The sequence below is a fragment of the Lissotriton vulgaris genome, chromosome 4_1 (genome assembly GCF_964263255.1).
Source record: "Lissotriton vulgaris chromosome 4_1, aLisVul1.2, whole genome shotgun sequence".
Classification (NCBI taxonomy): Eukaryota; Metazoa; Chordata; class Amphibia; order Caudata; family Salamandridae; genus Lissotriton; species Lissotriton vulgaris.
Genome location: NC_141691.1, coordinates 526,739,351 through 526,761,527, shown reverse-complemented (window position 1 = coordinate 526,761,527; position 22,177 = coordinate 526,739,351). Strand labels below are relative to the sequence as shown.

The 22,177-nt window shown below is 46.4% G+C and overlaps 1 protein-coding gene across 1 annotated transcript in view; it reads left to right on the top strand.

Annotated features, from left to right (window-relative positions):
* Positions 1-3,144: 3,144 nt before the first annotated feature.
* MARS2 (methionyl-tRNA synthetase 2, mitochondrial) overlaps positions 3,145-22,177 on the top strand; it is a 40,625-nt gene continuing 21,592 nt past the window's right edge. Inside the window, exons 1-2 of the mRNA XM_086964675.1 lie at positions 3,145-3,413; positions 16,861-17,195. Of these exons, the coding sequence (XP_086820801.1) occupies positions 3,173-3,413; positions 16,861-17,195 (576 nt within the window). The 5' untranslated portion in view covers positions 3,145-3,172. The remainder of the gene's footprint in view (positions 3,414-16,860; positions 17,196-22,177) is intronic.

Below are 22,177 nucleotides of genomic sequence, written 5' to 3'. Positions count from 1 at the left end.
ACCAAGTAACCCCTGGGAAGAAGTGTCTGTAGACATTCTGGGACCCGTGCTTGACACCCAAGGAACACCTAAATATCTGTGCGTCCTCGTCGACAAGTACTCAAAATGGCCGGATGTGCATATACAGGAAGAGGTGGACGCTGAGACCGTACTAAGTTTCTTACTTCCGTCTTCCTCAGGGAAGGCATTCCAAGATCCATTCTGAGCGACAACGGACCACAATTCACCTCGGAAAAATGGTATAAATAAGCGGAGAGGAACGGGTCAAGATCAAGCACACCTCCGTATACCATCCTTCGAGCAATGGACAGGTGGAGCGGTTCAGTAGAGTCATAATGGGGTCCATCCAAGCCGCCATCACGATGGGTAAAGATTGGGAGAAAGAAGTATGATGTGGGCCTACCGCATCACCCCCATTAGCACAGGGTATAGCCCTTTCCAAATCCTGAGAGGAAGACACCCCTTCACCAAGGACAGTGGAGCATGGAGGGAAAAGACAATCACTAGCAAGTGGTCTCCGGCGGTGGTGCAGCACAACCTAGAGAAGGCCCAGAGGATATATACCGAGCACTACAACCAGAGGAGAAAGGTGAGGGAGACCGCCCTTGAGAGAGGAGAATGGGTGAGAGTCAAATTGGCGGTGCTAAGAAGAAAAGGAGACAGCAAATACAGTCAACCACTACAAGTGAAGGAAGTGTACGATAGAGCAGCACTACTCAGTGACGGGAATGTGTGGTCCCAAGACCGCATGTCTAAATGCAACAAGATCCTACAATGGTCCCCGGAGGAGAACAGGAGGACAGAGAGAATGAGGGAAGTACCCCTGCAGAAGAAGAGGACCCGGGAGCGGAAGGAAACTGTGAGGAGTCCGGAAACCAGGAAATTCCTGAGATGGAGGAACAACATGGAGGGGAGAGTATGACCCCGAGGAGAGAAGAGCCAGGTGCCCTGAGAGACAAGATGGTGAGCCCTGTGGAGAACTGCACTGGGGAAGCCCTCTCCACTCCGGTAAGACGCACCCGAGCAGGCAGAGTGGTGGTAAGACCCACCCGCTTCCGAGACTTTGAACTGGGAGGGGGGCTAAGTATCTTGGGGACATTGAGGACTAATGTTTCTGTTGTTAATAAAAAGAGGGAGATATGTAGAGTCGTGCTCTAGTTCTCGCGTGCTACGACACAACGTAGCACGTGAGTACGCGATGGTGAGAGCATCTGCGCATGCGCGCGGATAGTGATAGGCACCTGAGAACGCCGGACGCTCGGCGCTCTCCCGCATTGAATTAATACATTTATTAGTGCATACCCACATCCTCGTGTCTCTTGGGTGATTGTTCCTGGCGAGATTTGCATACATTACACACTGTTGGCCAGAGGTTGTGATGGAAGCCATGGAGAACGAGGTCATGGGGCACCAAAAAAGATTGTTGCACTTGCGCCATCTACTGGTCCTCAGAGAGTGAGTAAGTAATGTCTATCACTGGACTGTTTGAGATTGATAGTTTTCTCCAGTTGAGAAGATATTGTTATCGCCATACTGTATGTATGTATGTATGAACTATAATAGCACATTGCTTATTTTATAATGCAAGTGATAATCTGTGACAGTATTTAAAGTGGCAGATTTAAATTATGCTTATTGTGTGGTTGGGTGGAGTGGGTGGAGCTTTGAGGCAGTGGGCGTGGTAAAAGTAAGTAATTGATAGCTGTGCTGTAAGGTGCCCTCAGAAACTTTTTTCAAATGTTACCAATTATGACATAGCACAAACAAAAGCAGAGTTCTAAACTCTGTTTTTTTTTTTGCGCTACATATAACTGCCAAAAATGAAAATGTTGAAGCGTGGTACATGCTCTAATCTACCCCTCCAAGAATGATCGGCTCCCACCCCTGCCATTGTCTCACGTCGTCTCTCCCTCCGTGTTGCCTCATTCTACAACTCAATAAACTCTTTAAAAAAAAATTCAAGCGTATTAGCATGGGCTAAAGCATAGAGCTTTTTGTAAAATTATTTTTAGCCAAGCTACAATACATGCCAAAATTTTGAACAGGAAAGTGGGAGCTTGTAACAAACCATTAGGGGAATTTATTTTCCCAATTGACTACATTGATACAGAGGCAATTTTAGGTACGAAACATCTCAAATAAAGGCGCTTTTGGCTATAAAATCTGGAGCTTCTGCTTGAATTGGGTCTGAATGTTAGCAAGTATGAGTCTCGCATTTTTTCATACCAAGTTCCCACTGTGGTCCAAATTTACCATATTTCCCATCTATTCATACATATTCTTCTCTCCGTGAGGCATGTGTTTTTAAGTAGCCCTAGCATTTGATTGTAACATTTCATTTGATTGTAACATTTTCATTGCCTAGACACCAATCGATAGAACCCTGCAATACTGTATATACATATAGTTAGCATTCAATATAATACCATTACAGAATGAGGTTGGAGAATGTGTATATGTGTACATATGTGTGTGTGTGTGTTTGTATATATATATATATATATATATTTGCAGTCTTTCATCCAGTCACAATCCAATCCAAACGGAAAGATGAATTGCGGACCCAAGGTTCTTTGTGCCAAATGTGTATATTTTAAAACACCTTGCATCGCCGCCACCACGCGTTTCAGCCCCACCTAGGCCTTGATCACATGATAAATATATATATTTATATTTATTTATTTACATACATCTTTCTTCATGAATATATATATATATATATATATATATATATATATATATATATATATATATATATATATATATGTGTGTGTGCATGTATGTATATATCTATATATACATACACACATAACACACATATATACATACATACACAAATGTATATATATATATATATATATATATATATATATATATATATATATATATATATATATATCGTGTCAAAGATTCTGGAGATGTTTTTTCCACCACCAGCAACCTTTCCACTACTTGCACACTACGTGAAAAATACAGTTTTCACTTCATCAAGACTCTGCGAAATGGATAAAACTCCCAGTGAATTAAATTAAAGGGATCATCAACGCCTAACATGGCCGCCGGCATGTGACCCGCACTAAATTCTATGCCGCAGTTCAGTTTTTCTTCGGTTTTCGTCGTTGACAGCAGAAACACAGAAGACAGACGGGACTGTTTCTGCCTTACGTCCAGGATGCTCAGAGCAGCATGCAGAGCTGGACGGTGTTGGCGGGGTTTCCGAAGCACCCAGGTGCAACGGAGGCAGGTGCAAGACGGTCCCACGGACAAGCGGCTCCTACTGAGCACTCCGATCTTCTATGTGAACGCGGGACCACACCTGGGGCACGTGTACTCAGCGTTGCTAGCAGACGCCATATACAGACACAGGAAGATGGTATTGGGAACAAATGACCCTGGCACACGACTTTGTACTGGTAAGCGACAGGTCTGTTTTTAAGCAGCTACCGAAAATCACTAGACCACGTGACCCAAAAGTCGATGCATCCTGAAAGCGTCGTTTTCGAATGCTTAGTCGTGTTATCACTTTTGACTTTACCTGCCAAAATTGCCCTCTTAAGATGGCTGCTCGCTTGACCAGGTCATGTCCAATATCGCACCAGTTCTGTACTATGTAGCACGAGGCAGTTTCTCTGTATGACAGAAATGCCTCAGAATAGCGATGAAGAGTTGTTATTGCTATATTGGAGCTAATATTTAAAGGAACACTATAGGAATGGCACATAAACATACCTCATCGAGACCCAGATAAAGATTAAGTATGAATGATTCAGATTTAAAGATTTTCATTCATTTATATTTATGTGCATTATTAATAGCATGCAGAATGTATTTTCACACTCAATTACATATGTTCACACTGATTTAGTACTGTTGCCTTTGAAGCGGTTCTCTAGGATTTGAAACATTTCCTAGCATGAAGAAAAGTTTCAATTCTATTGAGAATGCAAAGGCGAGGATTATGAATTACTTTCTTCACTTTTTATTAACAGGACGTTCAAAGAATAAAGTAAAAAACACTGCATCAGTACTAAAACTCCCATGAACCACAGGGAGTAACCATGGCCACTAATAGTCCAATCAAGTAACAGTCTGTGAGTCTATATCATATTGATCATGCCGTAGTCCTTCCCCCTTCTTCACTGAAGGAATTTTAGCACGCTGGACATCATTCCATCTTTGAATCTGAGCCTAAGACGATATGGAAAAACGTTAAAACTATCCCACATAAACATATCGTACACCATTCATTACATAATATGCCATAAATTCAACAAACTATTATGAGGAGAATAAACGATATAACAACCACTACATTAGTCTGTTACTTTAGGTGCTCTATTACCACCATCAGATAACATCTTACACTACATGTCTGCCTGTCTGGTTATGTTATGTTATGTGGGATATTTGTAAAGCGCACTGTTACTCTAACCGAGTGTCCTGGCGCTGCAGACCGCTGGGGAACCCGTCCTGGTTTTCCCTGTGAGATGGTCCCTTACTGGGTATCTACAGGGTGAAACCAGGCATCCCTGGCGTCTGTGGCGGGGTTGAACATTTTATTTCTTTAGAACAACAATACATAACAATATACTGTTATTGAGTAGAACCCAAAGTACTTACCTGTTAGTCAAGGAATTCAGTTCACTAACTTCTAGAATTAATGTAGCGATAACCCTATTATTCCCCCAGGGAGGGGAGCATGGAGATCGCATGCCATAGGGCGGGGGTGGGGAATAATCCTTGCCTCCACGTCCTTAATAGAATTGAAACTTTCCTTCATGCTAACTAGGACATTTTTCTTTCTATGCCAAGACCGGAGGTGAGGATTAACATGTTTAAAGCTTAAGTACCACCAGTGCTGCTTCGTCATAGATTAGTTTAAAACAGAATCTGTTGAAAGTGGAGTCTGAAGACTAATCTGCCGCATTCATGATATCTTCCAGTCTGCCCCCTTGGATTTATAGCCCTCCTGATGGAATAAGCCCCAAAATCAGTGTTATCAATGCCGGCCTCTGCCATGACCCATCTTTCAATAGTCAGAGAGGACACAGCCTTTTAATGCTTTTTGATGGCAATCAACAGTTGCTGTTCTCCTGGGGGTCGAACCTCCATTGTCATATCCTCCTATGCCTTCAGGCACCTGACCGCACACAGTTTGGGGGTATCTGAAAAAGCTGGATAAGACACCGACCTGGTACTTGTCTTCGTTCTCCTGGAAATGTTGAAGGTGACCCCCTCATGGGTAAAAATCCTAGCTGACAGGTCTAGCGCCTGTACATCCGAAACTCTCTTACAAGAAATGAGACAGAGCAACGTTGCCAGCTTCACTGATATTTCCTTCCTAGAAAGGTATTGATTGTCTTTCCACAATGCCAATAGATGCAGGACCAGGTTGACGTCCCACAGTCTTGCGTATCGGGTCTCGTGCGGACGGGACATCCTGATACCCTTGAGGAGTTTACTTACCCAGGGATGTTCACCCACCGGAATGTTGTTCACCGGTATATGGCCTGCTGAGATAGCCAACATGAAGGTGTTGATGGTGCAGTATGCCAGTGCCGCCTGGAAAAGGTCTGCCAGGAAATTTATGACGTCGGTAACGCTGGTGGCCAAGGGATCCAGGTGTTTCTCCACACACCAATGATGCCATCTCTTCGATGCCAATGTGTAACTCTTGGTAGTCCCTGGGACCTATGCCTGTTGGATGAGGAGTTCAGCTCCCTGCGAAAGTCTGATGTCTTGCCAGTGTCGCCTGAAATTCTCCATTCCATAAGATGAAGGTGGCCTTGGAGAACCAGAGGATTGGGATGGCCCAGCAGGCTCTGGGCAAACAATAGTAGACGTACCGGAGCGGCACATGCAAGCTCCAGGAGGGAAGGGAGCCATGCTTGTGAGCGTCAGACCGGAGTGACCAACACTAGAGAGACCCATTGATGCCTGACCTGAGCTGCCACTCGCTTAATAAATAGGACGGGAGGGAAGGCGTAGGCTTGATCCATCGACCAGTCTGGGAGGAAGGCATCCACCGCCTCCATCCCTGGATCTGGTCTCCAGCTGACATAGCTTGGATGTTGTGTGTTCTATCTAGAGGTAAAAAGGTCCACCTGGCAAGGACCCCATGCGTCATTAGAACCTGAAATACCCCTCGGCAGAGTCTCCAATCACTGCCGTCCCTGAGGCACCTGGAGTTCCAGCTTGCATCTGAATTTAGCGCTCCTGGGAGGTATTACTCCGTCACTGAAATGTGTCGTTGGAGGCAGTAGTTCATCAGAGCACGTGATCCAGTACCACCCAGCCGGTTGATATACTGTACCGTTGTCATGTTGGTTATCACCAGGAGTACGCAGCATAATACCCTGTCCCAAGTAAGGGATTGAATAGCAAACAAGCCCACCAGTGGCCTGAGCCAATTGATGTGGAGGGTTAATTCCTCCTCTGTCCACCTGCCTCCCATGGAGATCGAGCCGCACCTGCCTCCCCAACCCACCCAACTGGCATCCGATTCTAACACCAGGTCTGGATGGGACCCTAGGATCACCCGCCTGTTCCATGCCTCCATGTGGTCTAACTACCGTTGCATCTCCCTCCTGACATCGGACGTCAAAGTCACCAGGTCTGAATACGTAAGGCCCCTCCGAAGGTGAGTTGCCTTCAGCCTCTGCCGGGCTCTGAAGTGTAATGGTCCAGGCAAAATGGCATGTATCAAGGTTCATAATAAGCCAATAACCCTTGCCAGTTGTCGCTGGTAGATTCTGCCCATCTTGAGAACCTTCCTCAGCTCATTCTTGATTTTGGTTATTTTCTGGCCCGGCAAGCTCCGGGTTGCCGCCTTGGCGTCTATGCGGAGTCCTAGAATGGTTATGATCTGTTGTGGTGTCAGATCCGACTTCTGTTGGTTTATGACAAACCCGAAGTCCTGAAGAAGAGATATGGTGGTGTTAAGGTGGGCTACTAGAAGATCTTGTGACTGGTCCATCAGCAGAATGTCGTCCAGGTAGATGATTAACCTGATGCCCAGTGTCCGAAGGTGCTCCACCACTGGTTTAAGGAGCTTTGTGAAGCACCAAGGGGCTGATGACAGGCCAAACGGGAGAGTCTGGAACTTGAAAATCAGCCCTCTCCATTAAAACTGGAGATACCTGCAATGTGAAAGAAAAATGGGGACTGTCAGGTAGGCATTCTTGAGTTCTAGACACGCTAACCAGTTGTCCTGTAAAAGCCATTCCCTACGGAGATAAATCCCCTCCATCTTGAAGTGGCGGTAAACCAGCCACTCGTTGAAGGACCTGAGGTTGATCACTGGGCGGAACCCCTTGTCCTTCTTCTTGACCAGAAACAGAGTGTTGAGGAACCCTCTGAAATGCATATTGCGCCCTTGGTCAGAAGGTCCTGCATTTCCTGGTCTACCAGCAACATATCTTGCGTGGAAAAGAACAGTGGACGGGGTCTTACTGTCTGCACTTGAGTTCCACGGAAATCGATATGGTACCCTTGGACGGTCTCCAGCACCCACTGGTCTGCCGTTATCTCTGCCCACGTGTGTGCGAATAGACGTAGCCTCACCCCCAAAAGGAGAGTTTATGACAACACAGGGCTTACCGTTGTATCCATTTCTGCTGTTGGCCCCTCCCTGAGCGGTGCACTGCCTTGACGGCCATCATGCCATCTGTTGTTCCTTTTTGCTTGGTCTCTGTTAGGGCCTTGGTAGGACTGGCGGCGGTAGGAGTTATGCAAGGCTGCCCAATTACCCCACTAGCTATACAATCAGTGAAGGAATGAAAAGGCAACTTAACTGATGTACAGCAGTGAAGAACAAGGAAGGACATCGGCATGATCTGTATTATATAGACTCACAGACTGTTACTTGATTGGGCTATTGGTGGCCATGGTTACTCCCTGTGGTTCATGGGAGCTGTAGTACTGATGCAGTGTTTTTTACTTTTACCTTTGAACGTGCTGTTAATAAAAAGTGAAGAAAGTAATGCATAATCCTTGCCTCTGGTCCTGACATAGAATTGTAAAAGTGTGTTTTTCTAATCCATGTTAACTAGGCCTCATTTTAGGTATAAGCATCACTTTGTCCAAGAAGGAAGTCACCCTTGTCATTCATATGTTTACTCCCCCACCCATGGCTCTCGTCACAATTTCTGCAGCTATATGTTAAGCTGATATGTACTTTTTGTTTCCACAGTCATAGACTACCAATATCTTATTTTCTGTATTTATACGGTCTTGATGTCTGTGTATACCATTTCTCCTTGTCCTTCTCTTTATCAGGCTTTGCCTAGTTCTGTGATGGAAAGACAGGCACTCTAATATACAGTGTATCCTAGTTCCCTTTATGTACCAATGTCTCTGTGTTACGTCCCTATGAAAGGGACGTTTGTCACTCCTGCGGGGGCCTTGAGTACTATAGCGACCAGAGGGTTGAGCCACAGGGAGACACAGGCACAGTATGAGCCCCGGGAGCTTTAAAAGGATGACATTGTCTCTGCAACGCTGGACGTTTTTCATTCCTGCGGTCTGTAAAACTACAGCAACCAGAGGGCTGAGCGTCGGGCATGTAAACGGACATCTTAACAGGCAAAATAGAGTAATGGTGGTGGGGTACTGATGTGTTTTATAGTAAATGTTCCCTGCTTAATTTGGAAACATTTACAGTTCCTCTTGTTTTGGTACATGGTTTGATGCAAATGTAGATGCCAGTGCAGCTCAAGTTGTGAGTGATGTTTTCTTCACTATTGCATAGGTAGACTAAAGAGAGAGAACTACTAAATGAATCCTTATGAAGTAACATTTTAACAATTTTCTTATAATACCGGTGAAGATCATCAACTTTATATACTTGAAGTCTATATCCAGTAAATGATCCTATCTCCGTTTACATTGGGTTATCGTGCTCAGAATGAAAGGGTGGATCAGTGGCAAAAGGAAGAAACACAAACGGATGTCTCTTTTTCGAAATGATGGCGGTGCATTAAAGAGGAAGATTCGCCCAGCACGTTTTTGGTACTGAATGGCACACAATATCCTATTTACCAAAAATACAGGTATTTTTTTCACAAGTTAGCTTATGTGACTTTTTCCAACTTTAAGAAGGGGTAACCTAGTGCCTGGGAAGACCGGTTTCCCTATGGGACAATCTCACTCAGTCATATTTGTAATCTTGCATTCAGATTGCAAAATATATTTAGATTTAGGAGTGCTTAATATGTACCTTTTTAGGTCTCGCCTGTCGATGCGCATGCGCATCGAGCAAGCGAGACTATGGGGGCTTATCCACTCTTTATCCACTGCAAGGAATCGTGGCGATTCCTTGCAGTGCCCGTGACTTTTAAGCTCAATGCGCATGCGCATTGAGCTTAAAAGCGCGTGCACGTCCGTCTTGTTTTACCCGCTCCGCCCCCTCCCCTTCCCGCCGTGTCGCATTTCTCCTCCCCCCTCCCCTCTCTTCCCTCCGTCTTGTTTGTTTATTTTACCCGCTCCGCCCCCTCCCCTTCCCGCCGTGTCGCATTTCTCCTCCCCCCTCCCCTCTCTTCCCTCCGTCTTGTTTGTTTATTTTACCCGCTCCGCCCCCTCCCCTGCCCGCCGTGTCGCATTTTTTTTTAAATCCCCACTTCCCCCCTACCCCCCATCAATGCCAACACTGACGCCGTGCTCTGCTGCTTGTTTTTTTCTTCCTCACTTCTAGCTGCTGCAATTCCAGTCCAGCAGCCTGGGCGACGGAGGGAGGATTTGCAAGCAGAGCTGCTCCCATTTGCAATCAATTTCCGTAGAATTTGGCAATGATTTAAATGCTTACTTTTTTCCGCATTTTTGTTAGCACAGAGCTGTGGCATTATCGAACCGGCGTCGATCTCTTTCTGCTTACTGAATTTGCCAATGATTTAAATGCTTATTTTTTCCGCATTTTTGTTAGCACAGAGCTGTGGCATTATCGAACCGGCGTCGATCTCTTTCTGCTTACTCAACAAGGCGCACTGTTGACAAACACTGATGAGCCAACTGGTTTAACGAGGATAGCGATGTTGGCCACCCCTCACCCTCACTCACCCTCACCCTCACCCTCACTCACCCTCAACCCCTCACCCTCACTCACCCTCAACCCCTCACCCTCATTCACCCTCAACCCCTCACCCTCACTCACCCTCACCCTCGACCCCTCCCCCTCAACACCTCACCCTCACCCTCAACCCCTCCCTCACCCTCAACCCCTCACCCTCAACCCCTCACTCTCACCCTCAACCCCTCACTCTCACCCTCACCCTCACTCACCCTCACTCACCCTCAACCCCTCACCCTCACTCACCCTCACCCTCACCCTCACTCACCCTCAACACCTCACCCTCACTCACCCTCAACCCCTCACCCTCAACCCCTCACTCACCCTCACTCTCACTCATCCTCACTCATCCTCACTCACCCTCAACCCCTCACCCTCACTCACCCTCAACCCCTCACCCTCACTCACCCTCAACCCCTCACCCTCACTCACCCTCAACCCCTCACCCTCCCTCACCCTCAACCCCTCACCCTCAACCCCTCACTCATCCTCACTCACCCTCAACCCCTCACCCTCACTCACCCTCACCCACCCTCAACCCCTCACCCTCACTCACCCTCAAACCCTCACCCTCACTCACCCTCAACCCCTCACCCTCACTCACCCTCACCCACCCTCAACACCTCATCCTCACTCACCCTCACCCTCACTCACCCTCAACCCCTCACCCTCACTCACACTCACTCACCCTCACCCACCCTCAACCCCTCACCCTCAATCCCTCACTCTCACTCACCCTCAACCCCTCACCCTCACTCACCCTCAACCCCTCACGCTCAACCCCTCACTCTCACTCATCCTCACTCACCCTCAACCCCTCACCCTCACTCACCCTCAACCCCTCACCCTCACTCACCCTCACTCACCCTCACTCACCCTCACTCACCCTCACTCACCCTCACTCACCCTCACTCACCCTCACTCACCCTCACTCACCCTCACTCACCCTCACTCACCCTCACTCACCCTCACTCACCCTCACTCACTCACCCTCACTCACTCACCCTCACTCACTCACCCTCACTCACTCACCCTCACTCACTCACCCTCACTCACCCTCACTCACCCTCACTCACCCTCACTCACCCTCACTCACCCTCACTCACCCTCACTCACTCACCCTCACTCACCCTCACTCACCCTCACTCACCCTCACTCACCCTCACTCACCCTCACTCACCCTCACTCACCCTCACTCACCCTCACTCACCCTCACTCACCCTCACTCACCCTCACTCACCCTCACTCACCCTCACTCACCCTCACTCACCCTCACTCACTCACTCACCCTCACTCACTCACTCACCCTCACTCACTCACCCTCACTCACTCACCCTCACTCACTCACCCTCACTCACTCACCCTCACTCACTCACCCTCACTCACTCACCCTCACTCACTCACCCTCACTCACTCACCCTCACTCACCCTCACTCACTCACCCTCACTCACCCTCACTCACTCACCCTCACTCACTCACCCTCACTCACTCACCCTCACTCACTCACCCTCACTCACTCACCCTCACTCACCCTCACTCACTCACCCTCACTCACTCACCCTCACTCACTCACCCTCACTCACTCACCCTCACTCACTCACCCTCACTCACTCACCCTCACTCACTCACCCTCACTCACTCACCCTCACTCACTCACCCTCACTCACCCTCACTCACCCTCACTCACCCTCACTCACCCTCACTCACCCTCACTCACCCTCACTCACCCTCACTCACCCTCACTCACCCTCAACCCCTCACCCTCACTCACCCTCACTCAGCGCAACCACAGCATCTTAAACTAAATATATTTAATAAACTTTAAGCTATTGGCAATATAAAATAAAATCCATTTTATTTACGTATTAATTATTAATTTATTTTAAAGCCATTGATTTTTTTTTATTTCAATACATATAAGTCACATATAAGTCCCGTTAATACAAAACATGTTGCTTTACAAATGCTAGAGGTGTCACATTTACAAAAATTATAACTATTGGCTTTGTAAAGAAGAAAGCTATTAATTTCGCTATTTAGAAAAAACAACACATAAATAAAAAACAAAAAAATAAATAACACCTATAGCTCAAACTTTACTACTGCGAGACCTATTGCATTTCCAATGCTTGTTGGTTTTGCCCTGAAGCAGTCAAACGGGCAGTGTAAAACACTATTTAAAATTTAATCAAAATAAATAAATATATATCAAAACTGAAATAACCCTATGTACAATATAACCAAACTAAAAAATGTAGAAAAGAAGGACCATCTTCAAAGAAGAATGGGTTAAAAAATAAAGCACCCAATTCTCAGTGTTTAGTGACACCCCAATCCTGCAACTCTTAGCCCAATAGTGTTTCTCCCATTGTCACTACTTGGCTACCTCAGTGATGCGACTGCACGAATACTGTTGGTGGTGAGAACTACAGCCACCAGAGGGCTAAGCAGCAGGGAGACACAGCTGCACTGCATTGAACCCCAGGCAGGAGCTTTAAAACGAGGACATTATCTTCTCCCAGAGTGGGCCTTTTTTCAGTCCCCAGAGGACTACAGCGACCAGAGGGCTTAGCTGCAGGGAGACACTGTCGTACTGCACTAAGCCCCAGTCAGGCTCTTTAAAAGGAGGACATGGTCTCCCGTAGTGCGGGTAGTGCCTGTGCATGGCCCAGGCCAATAGTGGGTCCATCCATGCCCAGAGGGGGCTGGGCTGGGCCCCTTCATCGAGGTACTGGTGGTTGTTCTGGTTAGAACATTATTTGCCATATAGTTTCTAATCCCTCGTCTTGAAGCTAACCCTTGTCTGCACATTCTTACTGGGGTGTTCGGTTGCTAACTTATTTCAGGTAAAAAGCACTTCGGTCAATTGTATGCTCAAAAAAGTCATGGGGGTAATAAGCATAGAAATTCCGCTCACAGAGTGGAAGCTCTCAATATGGGTACAATGTCCCCTGTTATTAACAATGAGGGGAATTTAGGAGATCCCCTTGTTGTGGTTTCGGGTAATAGTCTGCCTGGTAATAGTCCAATTGGCAGTAAGCCACGTCCGTCTCTGTTAGAACCTCTGACACCACCATTTTATTCTCAGACTAAGCATTTAGTTCCCCCGTCCCAGCCAAAAAGAAAATGAAGCGAGCAATCTGCAGCAATAAAAAGACATTACCAGATACAGCAACCCAGGTCTGTCAAACTGAGGGTGTGGATTCAGCCCCTTTGCATTATTGTTAATTTTAAATCTCCTTTTATAGTGCAAATTCTTCTGTTTGGACCTTTGAGTGGGAAAGAAGAGAGGCCAAAAATAAACTTGGCTCCCCTCGTCTTTTTCTATAGACCACATCATTTGTCTCAGCAGCCACAAAGTTATCACTCAGCTACCATACCCTCAAATATGTTTGAAAATACTCATGTGGGCTTCCCTTGTTTCACCAATTATCCACCTTTTAGTTAAATCACAGCCTGATCATCATGCCAGTTTGAGGGTGCGTGCCCCCATACCACTTTCAAATCAGTACGATGCCCTTTCCTGTGTGGTTTCACTTATTGATGGAACTGTAGAGGGCAATTTAGCTTTTCCCCCCACTCAGTCTGAGACTGGTGATAGTCACTGGTGAAGAGCCTCACGAATAGCAACTTGGTTGGTTCCTTCACTTTTATGAGTTGGAATGTTGCTGGATTAAAAAATTAGGTTATCAATCCTGTTTGGCTACCTTTAGTTGCAATATATGATATTGTGGCTTTACAAGAAACATGGGGCACCACTTGTCTTTCCTGCCCTGGTTTCGCATGCTATTCTTGCCCAGCTGTCTCTGCTTTACATGGTAGGCCAAAGTGGGGTCTCTCGATTTGGAAGAACTTAAACCTGAAAGTGGAAGTTTTGACCCTGGGTATGGAAAGCCCAGAGTTTATGGCTTTGCTTATAAAGAATAGCTTTAGTGCTTTCTGTTTTTATTTAATTAACCTTTACAATACCGATTTCTCCAACTTTGTATGTATTCATTGTGAGTGTTTATTTGCTTTCATTGCCGATCTGACGCCCGTAGGAATCAAGCACATATCACAACCTAACGATCTCCTTGTGGGGACCGTAATACTATGCTGGTGGGTTTAAGGCACAGGCACAGATAGTTCTGTACTCCGTTGGATGAAATCCAACAGCATTGGGAGGAGTTAATCAGGATCCTTGCTGAGCATTATTTAGTTGACCTTGTTTAATTGTTTAATATAGATGGCTTCTTATAGAGGGCATGTTAGGGCCGCAATTTTCAATTTTATATATTTAGCAACAAGAAAGTTTTCATCATGGTTTTTTGCATGGTGCCATATTAGCAACAGAATGAGATGATTACAATGCCTTGCATGCAGTAGGTTATTTTCTAGTGCTTAAAACCACCCCCCCTGAGGCACACGATCTAACATCTCGTACACCAGTGTTGGATTAAGACTTGTTTGACATTTGAAAGATCCAGGGGTTACCCTTGCCACGCTGTTCAAGACCCACTAAATGGCCTTCCTGAATTGTTTGCGCGATGTGCGGGCATACAATGTTAGATTATTTTGATTACCTTACCTTAAAAAACTAATTTTACAGCCGATCAGGAGTAAGGAGTTAGACCCACATTGGTTCGATACCCACTGTTCTGTAGTCAATCGTAAATTAAGAAAGGCCCTTTCTATTATTCCGTAGTCTGTGAAAAGCAGCCCTGGTACTGGCACTTGGGAAATCCTCTGAATGTCGCTCGTGGCTTTAACCAAGGCAGGACACAAATTGTTAATATAAATAATGAAGAGCAAGGGGGCTAGAATACAGCCCTGGTGCACCTCATTGCCTAAGGTAAAACAGTCATACTATTCAACTGACAGGCCATTCTAAACATTTGCATCCTGGTCTCAAGTAGTGTGTGCAGAAAGTTAACCAATGACAACTCCACATCTAGGTCCAGCTACAACAGCCATAGTTTAAATCAATTAAAACAGTCAAAGGCTGTTTACAAATCCATAAAGGCCAGGTACAGTACTTAGTCTTTACCCTGAAGACTCTCTCATCTTATCCCGGTTTCCATGCCTCATTCTCCTAGAGTAGGTTATATGTGTTCTAGCATGCAGGTGGCCCTGCAGAATTTTCGTTTGTTGTTAGTGAAGGTGCGGGTATGTGTTTTTTTTTGTGGGATCAGTGTTGATGCTGGATGAGTTAACAGCATTGGAGCAAGTTAAATGGATTCGAGTTCTGTAGACTGAGTTATTTGAGTCCCTTGCCCTCCGTTTAAACAGGGTACTCAGAGAGTCCTTGGAAAAAGTAATGCGTTGGTGTTTTCCAAAAAATGTAAGATGGTTTCAGATTTCTGGATATGTCGATGTACCAAGTTCTGGTGTATAGAGGTCCCACAATGGGAAGGATCTCCCGTCTGTTTCTGACTTGGATAAGGTAAGTCATTTGAATAGTGATGTTTCGGAGTATCGTGGTGTGTGTGTAGGAGGCATTTGGTATTTGCTTAGTTTGACATAAATTAATTTTGGTCAATTTTTATTATGCTTTGGTATTAGTGGAAATAAGGTTTTGTATTGCAGGACCTGAAAGTTGCCTTTGGGTGCTGGTAATTTCTGCTGTTATCAGGAGCCACTTGGATTTATCTGGGGCTATTGAGGTAAAGCCTTGTATACCTGTTGCTATCCACTTCAACTTGTGTTCCCAGTGCCAGAAAGGAATGACTCAGAAGTAACTGCTCAACCCCAGAGCCATTGATACGTCTCCAACAAGTGGCAGACCCAGTGCCCATCTTTGAATTTAGTATGGAACATGGTCCATTGTGGGCAATCTGCAGCTGCAGGAACTGAGAGCAACTTGTGTTTTAATCCTTGTAGGATCTGTTGATGCTCATCTGAAATGGCTGCTTTAATGCTAACACACAAGGATACCTTTCAATTGATTACATAAAAAAATGTGTTGCTATATAAATTGGGTCACAATACAAATATGACCTAGAATGGGGGTAAAAAACGAACTCCACTATATTCATCCAAGTATTAATCCGGAAAGAACAGTCTGATCACATCTTCCTATCTCTGTGTGTTAAAAATTTATCTTAACTGTGTTATCAGCATGTTTTTTGTGTCGATCGGACTGTAAATTAGGAGTATTTGCGTTATTCTGTATTTTCACCAGCAAAATGCAGAGCTCAACTATTGTCCAGAAATATCCCCTGCACATGCATTCTTCGTACTGCCTGGTGGGCAATGGTTATTTCAGGACGAGCAACTTCTCATTGGAAATGAATTCTGGTAGTTGGTAGGGTCAATCTGTCATGTGATAACACCTCACAGAGGTAATGCCTGGGAAAATGAAGTAAGCTTGGTAGTAATAAGGTTAACTGGTGAGTAATATGCACATTATTTCCCAAAGCTCACAAACCCACAAGTAAGGGGACACTATCCTCTCCTGTTTTTCGGGCTAAAGGAGACCTTGTCCTCTCTCTTTTGAAGTGGGGGAGGGTGCCACCTTCCTATGTTCACCCACCACGTTTGTCCTGAATGTAACCTTATGGCAAAGTAATTTGATGAAATCTAGGTATCCTATTTTGAATTGTAGTTTGTCTGATAGGTGTGTGTATATTTCAAATGTTCTATCATGTTTATCATAGTTGCCTATTGCATTGTTGTCAAGCTATTACACCTTTCTCCTCTCCGTAGGCATAACTGTTTAGATGTGACATGTAGTCAGAAAATTTAATATGTGACTTTAAAAATGAAGTATTTTTATTCAGTCTCTTAAAGTGTGAATTCACTTTTATCTCTCTTAAAGGCACGGATGAACATGGGTTGAAAATTCAACAAGCTGCGGACACTGCTGGAAAAGAGCCCTTGGTGTTCTGTGATGAAGTCTCCGAGCAGTATAAGAATGTCTTTAACCATCTCCGTATCTCCTACACGGATTACATCCGGACTACCGAGCAGCGTCATAGATCAGCCGTGGAACATTTCTGGACTGTTTTACGTCAAAGTGGTTTTATTTATAAGGGGGTTTATGAAGGATGGTATTCAACACCCGATGAGAGTTTCCTCACTGATTCTCAAGTGATGGATGTTTCGGACAAAGAGGGCAATATCGTGAAAGTGTCCACAGAGAGCAGACATCAGGTAAAGAACATATGCAGTCGAGAAAAGTTATCTTAATGCACATTGTGAACATTAAGGCATTCGTTTGACAAAGCTCCTAACAGATGCATCAAGTCCCCTTCTGCCCTAGTGAGACGTGCTTATTTGTGGGCTAGAAGTGAGTGCTATCTCATGCATTGTACTGGAAACTGCCCGCTAAATGGTTCCCCATTCACAATTAAACTATGAGTTGAACAGCTCTTCATAGTACAAGAGGATTCAGGAATCCTGCACACCACACACAGCACTAATAAATCTCCATTAGCCAAATGGATGAGTCACTCAATGCTCAAAAGTGCTCTGCTCCGTTACTTAAATATGTTTAGGTCTCGCTTTGGACTGCTTTAGTCATCTGGGAGACCTGATGCCATAAATACTTTAAAAAATTAAAATAAATACAATACAGCGAAGTATAGAAAGAGCGTGGACTTTGCATCCGCTATGGCGCTTTTCTGAGTTTTTCGTGGTTTGCTATTGCTTCGCTAGGCGGAAAGCCCACTGCGTTTTGGGGAAGGTGGTACTGTTCTCTACAGTTCCCAGTAGGTTTTGGAGATGAGATAAGAAGTAGTCCTTTTTAGGTCTCGCAGAGAGACCTATTGCGGTGAAATCAGAAAGTTAAAAGTGCGGATTTCCAACAGTTCACGTGAAATCACGTGACCACAAGCACGCGCAGTTCCCCACATCAAAGACATCCGCCCCCTCCCACATGCTTCCCCAGCGTGCTCAGTGCGCGCTGGCCTCACTTCTCCTCCCCCCTAATTGCTTGCCCTTTTACGGACGCCAGGCCGTGAGCTACATCCAAGGGTTTCGCTGCCCGCCCCCTGCTTCACGGCCGCTTCTCATGCAGTGTAACCCTTTGTGTATGGCCCTCCTTGCTTCTCCTCACCGTACCTCTTTCCCATGCCCTCTCAACCACCCCTCCTGTCCCTCCCTTCCGCCCCTCTTCCTTTTCCTTGTCTGCTTGTGAAGTTGACCCCCTCCATCAGCTCTACTCTTTCCCATGCCCTCTCAACCACCCCTCCTGTTCCTCCCTTCCGCCCCTCTTCCTTTGCCTTGTCTGCTCGTGAAGTTTACCCCCTCCATCAGCTCTAGGTCCTCTCACACTTCCCCCCTCCCCATCAGATGCTGCATGTCCTGCTAGTTCTCCCCGCCTCAGCCTGCCCGTCCCTGCCAGCGGCTTCTCATTCGATCCGCTGCGACTGGCCAAGAAATGGCAGGGTGTCTGCATCGAGGGCTGCCTTGCCTTCCAAACCCCTCTCTTTCAGATTCTATGTCAAATGAAGGCCTTGTTGCGACAGGAGAGCCTTCATTGCAGCCCTTGTCGCTCCCCCCTCCCCATCAGATGCTGCATGTCCTGCTAGTTCTCCCCGCCTCAGCTTGCCCGTCCCTGCCAGCGGCTTCTGATTCGATCCGCTGCGACTGGCCAAGAAATGAAAGGGTGTCTGCATCAAGGGCTGCCTTGCCTTCTAAACGTTATGTTATGTTATGTTACATGCTCTTATATAGCGTACGGCTGCCCCAGCAAAGGGGCGTCCCGGCGCTTAATCCGAGGAGAGGGGGCAAGCGCAGCCGATGAAAAGAGAACATAACATAACCAGATACTGACAAAAAAGGTGAGTTTTAATAGCCTTTCTAAAAGCCAGGAGGTCATTTAAACCCCGGATCTGCAGTGGTAAGGCGTTCCAGAGTTTTGCAGCCAGATAACGGAAGGAACGCCCTCCCATCCGGGCTAATTTTACTCGAGGAATCACAGCCAGCCACTGTCTCACAGATCTAAGAGCTCTACGGGGGAGGTGAATCCATTTTCAGAATTTTAAAAGCAAGACATAAAGTCTCTTGAAATGGATTCTCTTAACCATATTAAGCCAGTGTAGTTTTGAGAGCGTGTTAGTCACTGATTTAAACCGGAGAAGTCCAGTCAAGGCACGTGCCGCTGCGTTCTGGACGCGTTGTAAACTAACCTTCTCCGTCTGGTTGGCTCCCAGAAACAGAGAGCGTGCATAATCCAATCGTGAAAGGATTGTAGACTGCACAACAAGCTGTTGCGTAGGGGGGTCAAAGAATTTTAGTATTGGCCTCAGGTTCCGCAAAATTCCAAAGCACGTGGCTGTAACTTTCTTTGTATGAGCAACGAAACTTAACGAAGAGTCGAACCAGACTCCTAGGTTTTTAGGTTCTGGGGGGTTGCCAAGAGTGTCCGGCCACCATTCCTCACGCCATGCTGCAGCATTTTTGCCAACTACCAAAACCTCCGTCTTATCGGCGTTAAGCTGAAGATAATTAGCAGTCATCCATGCTGTTACTGCAGTAAGGCCCTGTTTAAAGTTGTGCGCTTTTGCCCCGGCTTCATCACTTAGCATCACCACCAGCTGAGTGTCGTCCGCCTATGAGACTATGGACAGGTTCCATCGTTTGGCGACCTCTGCTAGTGGCTGAACATACAGATTAAAAAGCGTCGGGCTGAGCGCGGAGCCCTGGGGCACGCCTTGCTCGATGCTACATTCTTTAGAAAGAAACGGCGGGATGGAAACCCGAAAGGATCTGTCAGTCAAAAAATCTTTAAACCATGCCAGGGCTTGTCCCACAACCCCTGCCGTCTCCAGTCTGTGTTGCAGAACCTCATGTGACACCGTATCGAAGGTAGCACTGAGATCTAATAAGATCAGTGCTGCCTTCTGTCCGGAATCCAAAATGGCCCGGAGATGTTCCGTCACACTGAGAAGAGCAGTTTCAATGCTATGTCCAGCACGAAAACCGTGCTGGGAAGCATCTAGGATGTTATGAGAGCAAAGATACTGAGTCCGAATAGTATTGACATAGGACTCTGCAACTTTCGCGGGCCAGGGTAGCAAGGAGATGGGTCTAAAATTCTCCGGCCTAGTGGGGTCCAAGGTAGGTTTTTTGATAATAGGGGACACCCATGCCTGTTTCCATCTGGTGGGTATTATAGATGTAACAAATGAAGAGTTGATCAGAGTTCTTAGTGGGTCAAGGACCAAGGAGTCAGCCTCTCTGAACTGTTCCGGTTTTAAGGGGTCTGCTGGAGAGCCTGATTTAACTTTCCTGCAGAGTCTAAGAAATTCCTGTTGATCCAGCTCCGATATGAGCTTAAGTTCATGTGTGAGGTTGTTCTTAGGAGGAGTGAGGGTGGATGTGGCTGAAAAGGAACTATAGATTTTACTAATTTTGTCAACAAAAAAGGAAGCCAAATTATCACAGAGTGTGTAAGAAGTGGAAGCATTAGTCGCCGCTTTTTTCGCGCTCAACTCCTTGAGAATTTTAAAAATAATCTTGGAGGGATTTTGGCTGCCATTGATCTCACTAGTATAATATGCGGCACGAGTTCTACAAATCTGTCTGTGATACTTTTTTTGAGAGTCGACATATAAGGTTTTCAACTCTGGTACATAAGCCCTCCTCCATTTACGTTCGGCGATTTTACAGTCTTTTTTTAGAGCAGAAAGCTCCTCATTAAACCATGGGCTAGACTCCTGAGCACGGGCTCTAATCCAGTCTGCGGGAATAAGAGTGTCCAGTCCCTGGTTAATCCAATTATAAAAAATTTCATAGGCCTGATTAGTGTCTTCGCTATACATAAGAGGGTGTGCTTTAAGTAAAGCATGGAAATCCTCAAGTCGTAGTTTCCTCCAAGGACGTTTATGCACTTTATGTGCTGGCCTTGGGGTAGATGTATCCTGACTGGGTAGGGACATAATCACCAACATATGATCAGTCCAAGTCATAGGAATGGGTGCTTTTGCAGTTGCTTCCTCTAGGTTAGTGAAAATGGGATCCAGAGGTGACCCCCCTTATGTGTCGGACCCTGAACCAATTGGCAGAGTTGGAATTCCGCTAAGTCAGCAAGCAATATGCTGATCTTGTTGTCAGTACATAGGTCAAAATGAATGTTGAGGTACCCAAAGATGTTAAAATTGGTGGTCCCTACTACCAGGGATCAGACTGTCTCCAGGAGAGCTTTCACAAAGCTGCTGTCCGCCCCTGGGGGTCTATAGATCAAAATGCCCGACAACGAGAATTGGGGATTTATCTTAATAGTGTAACGGGCACTTTCACTTCCCTCAATATTGAGTCTGGTGAACAGGCAGGTGTAGTGCGATTTAGTCATGACCGCAATGCCTCCTCCTCTTGTGTGTCTATTAAGTAGATGGATAGAATAGCCTGCAGGGGTGGCCAGATTACATATAGAATTCATATCCTCCTGCATCCATGTCTCCGTAAGGAATAGGATGTCAAACCCCCCTCTTTCAGATTCTATGTCAAATGAAGGCCTTTGTGAGGGATTCGCCCCGACCCAACCCAAGATGGCCGCTGGGCTGGACCCAACAGGAAGTGGAGTTGGCGTTCCAGTCATCCAGAAACAAGCAGGCCGAGCAACGTCCGCTTTGTGGACAAAAATGGCTGAGTATGCAGAGCCGTAGAGGAAGGAGCAGGAGCGAGAGCCAGACGAGCGAGAGGAGAACAGCGAGGTCGCCACGAGAAATAGCGACCCAGCGGAAGACGCCGCAAAGACCCCAGAGAACGCGAACGAGACCGGCCCCCTGAGGGAACCAGAGGAGGCGGGATCTCACGATACCACGGTCACAGGGGACCGTGGCAACAGGCGAGTGACGGGGGAGACCGGGTATTTGTTTAAAGGGTGGTGGACGGGCCGCCTGAACACCTCACTGCGTCGCTAGCACGATACTCCCACACTTAGACACTCCACAGTTAGGGACCGGTATATGGTGTGCACACATCCCCTTCCCTGAGTGTACAGAGCAACACATAGACCCTAACGCTTGTGTTTTCTTTCCTTTCCTCCCCCCCCCCCCCCACCCCCCCCCTCCGGTTCTGGAGGCCGGTCCTCATCCTCAACTCCGTGAAGCCAAGCCCAACCCGAAGAAGGGATCAAGAATCATGACCTTGTTTGAGACACCTATTTCTTTTCCACTGACTTCCCTTGT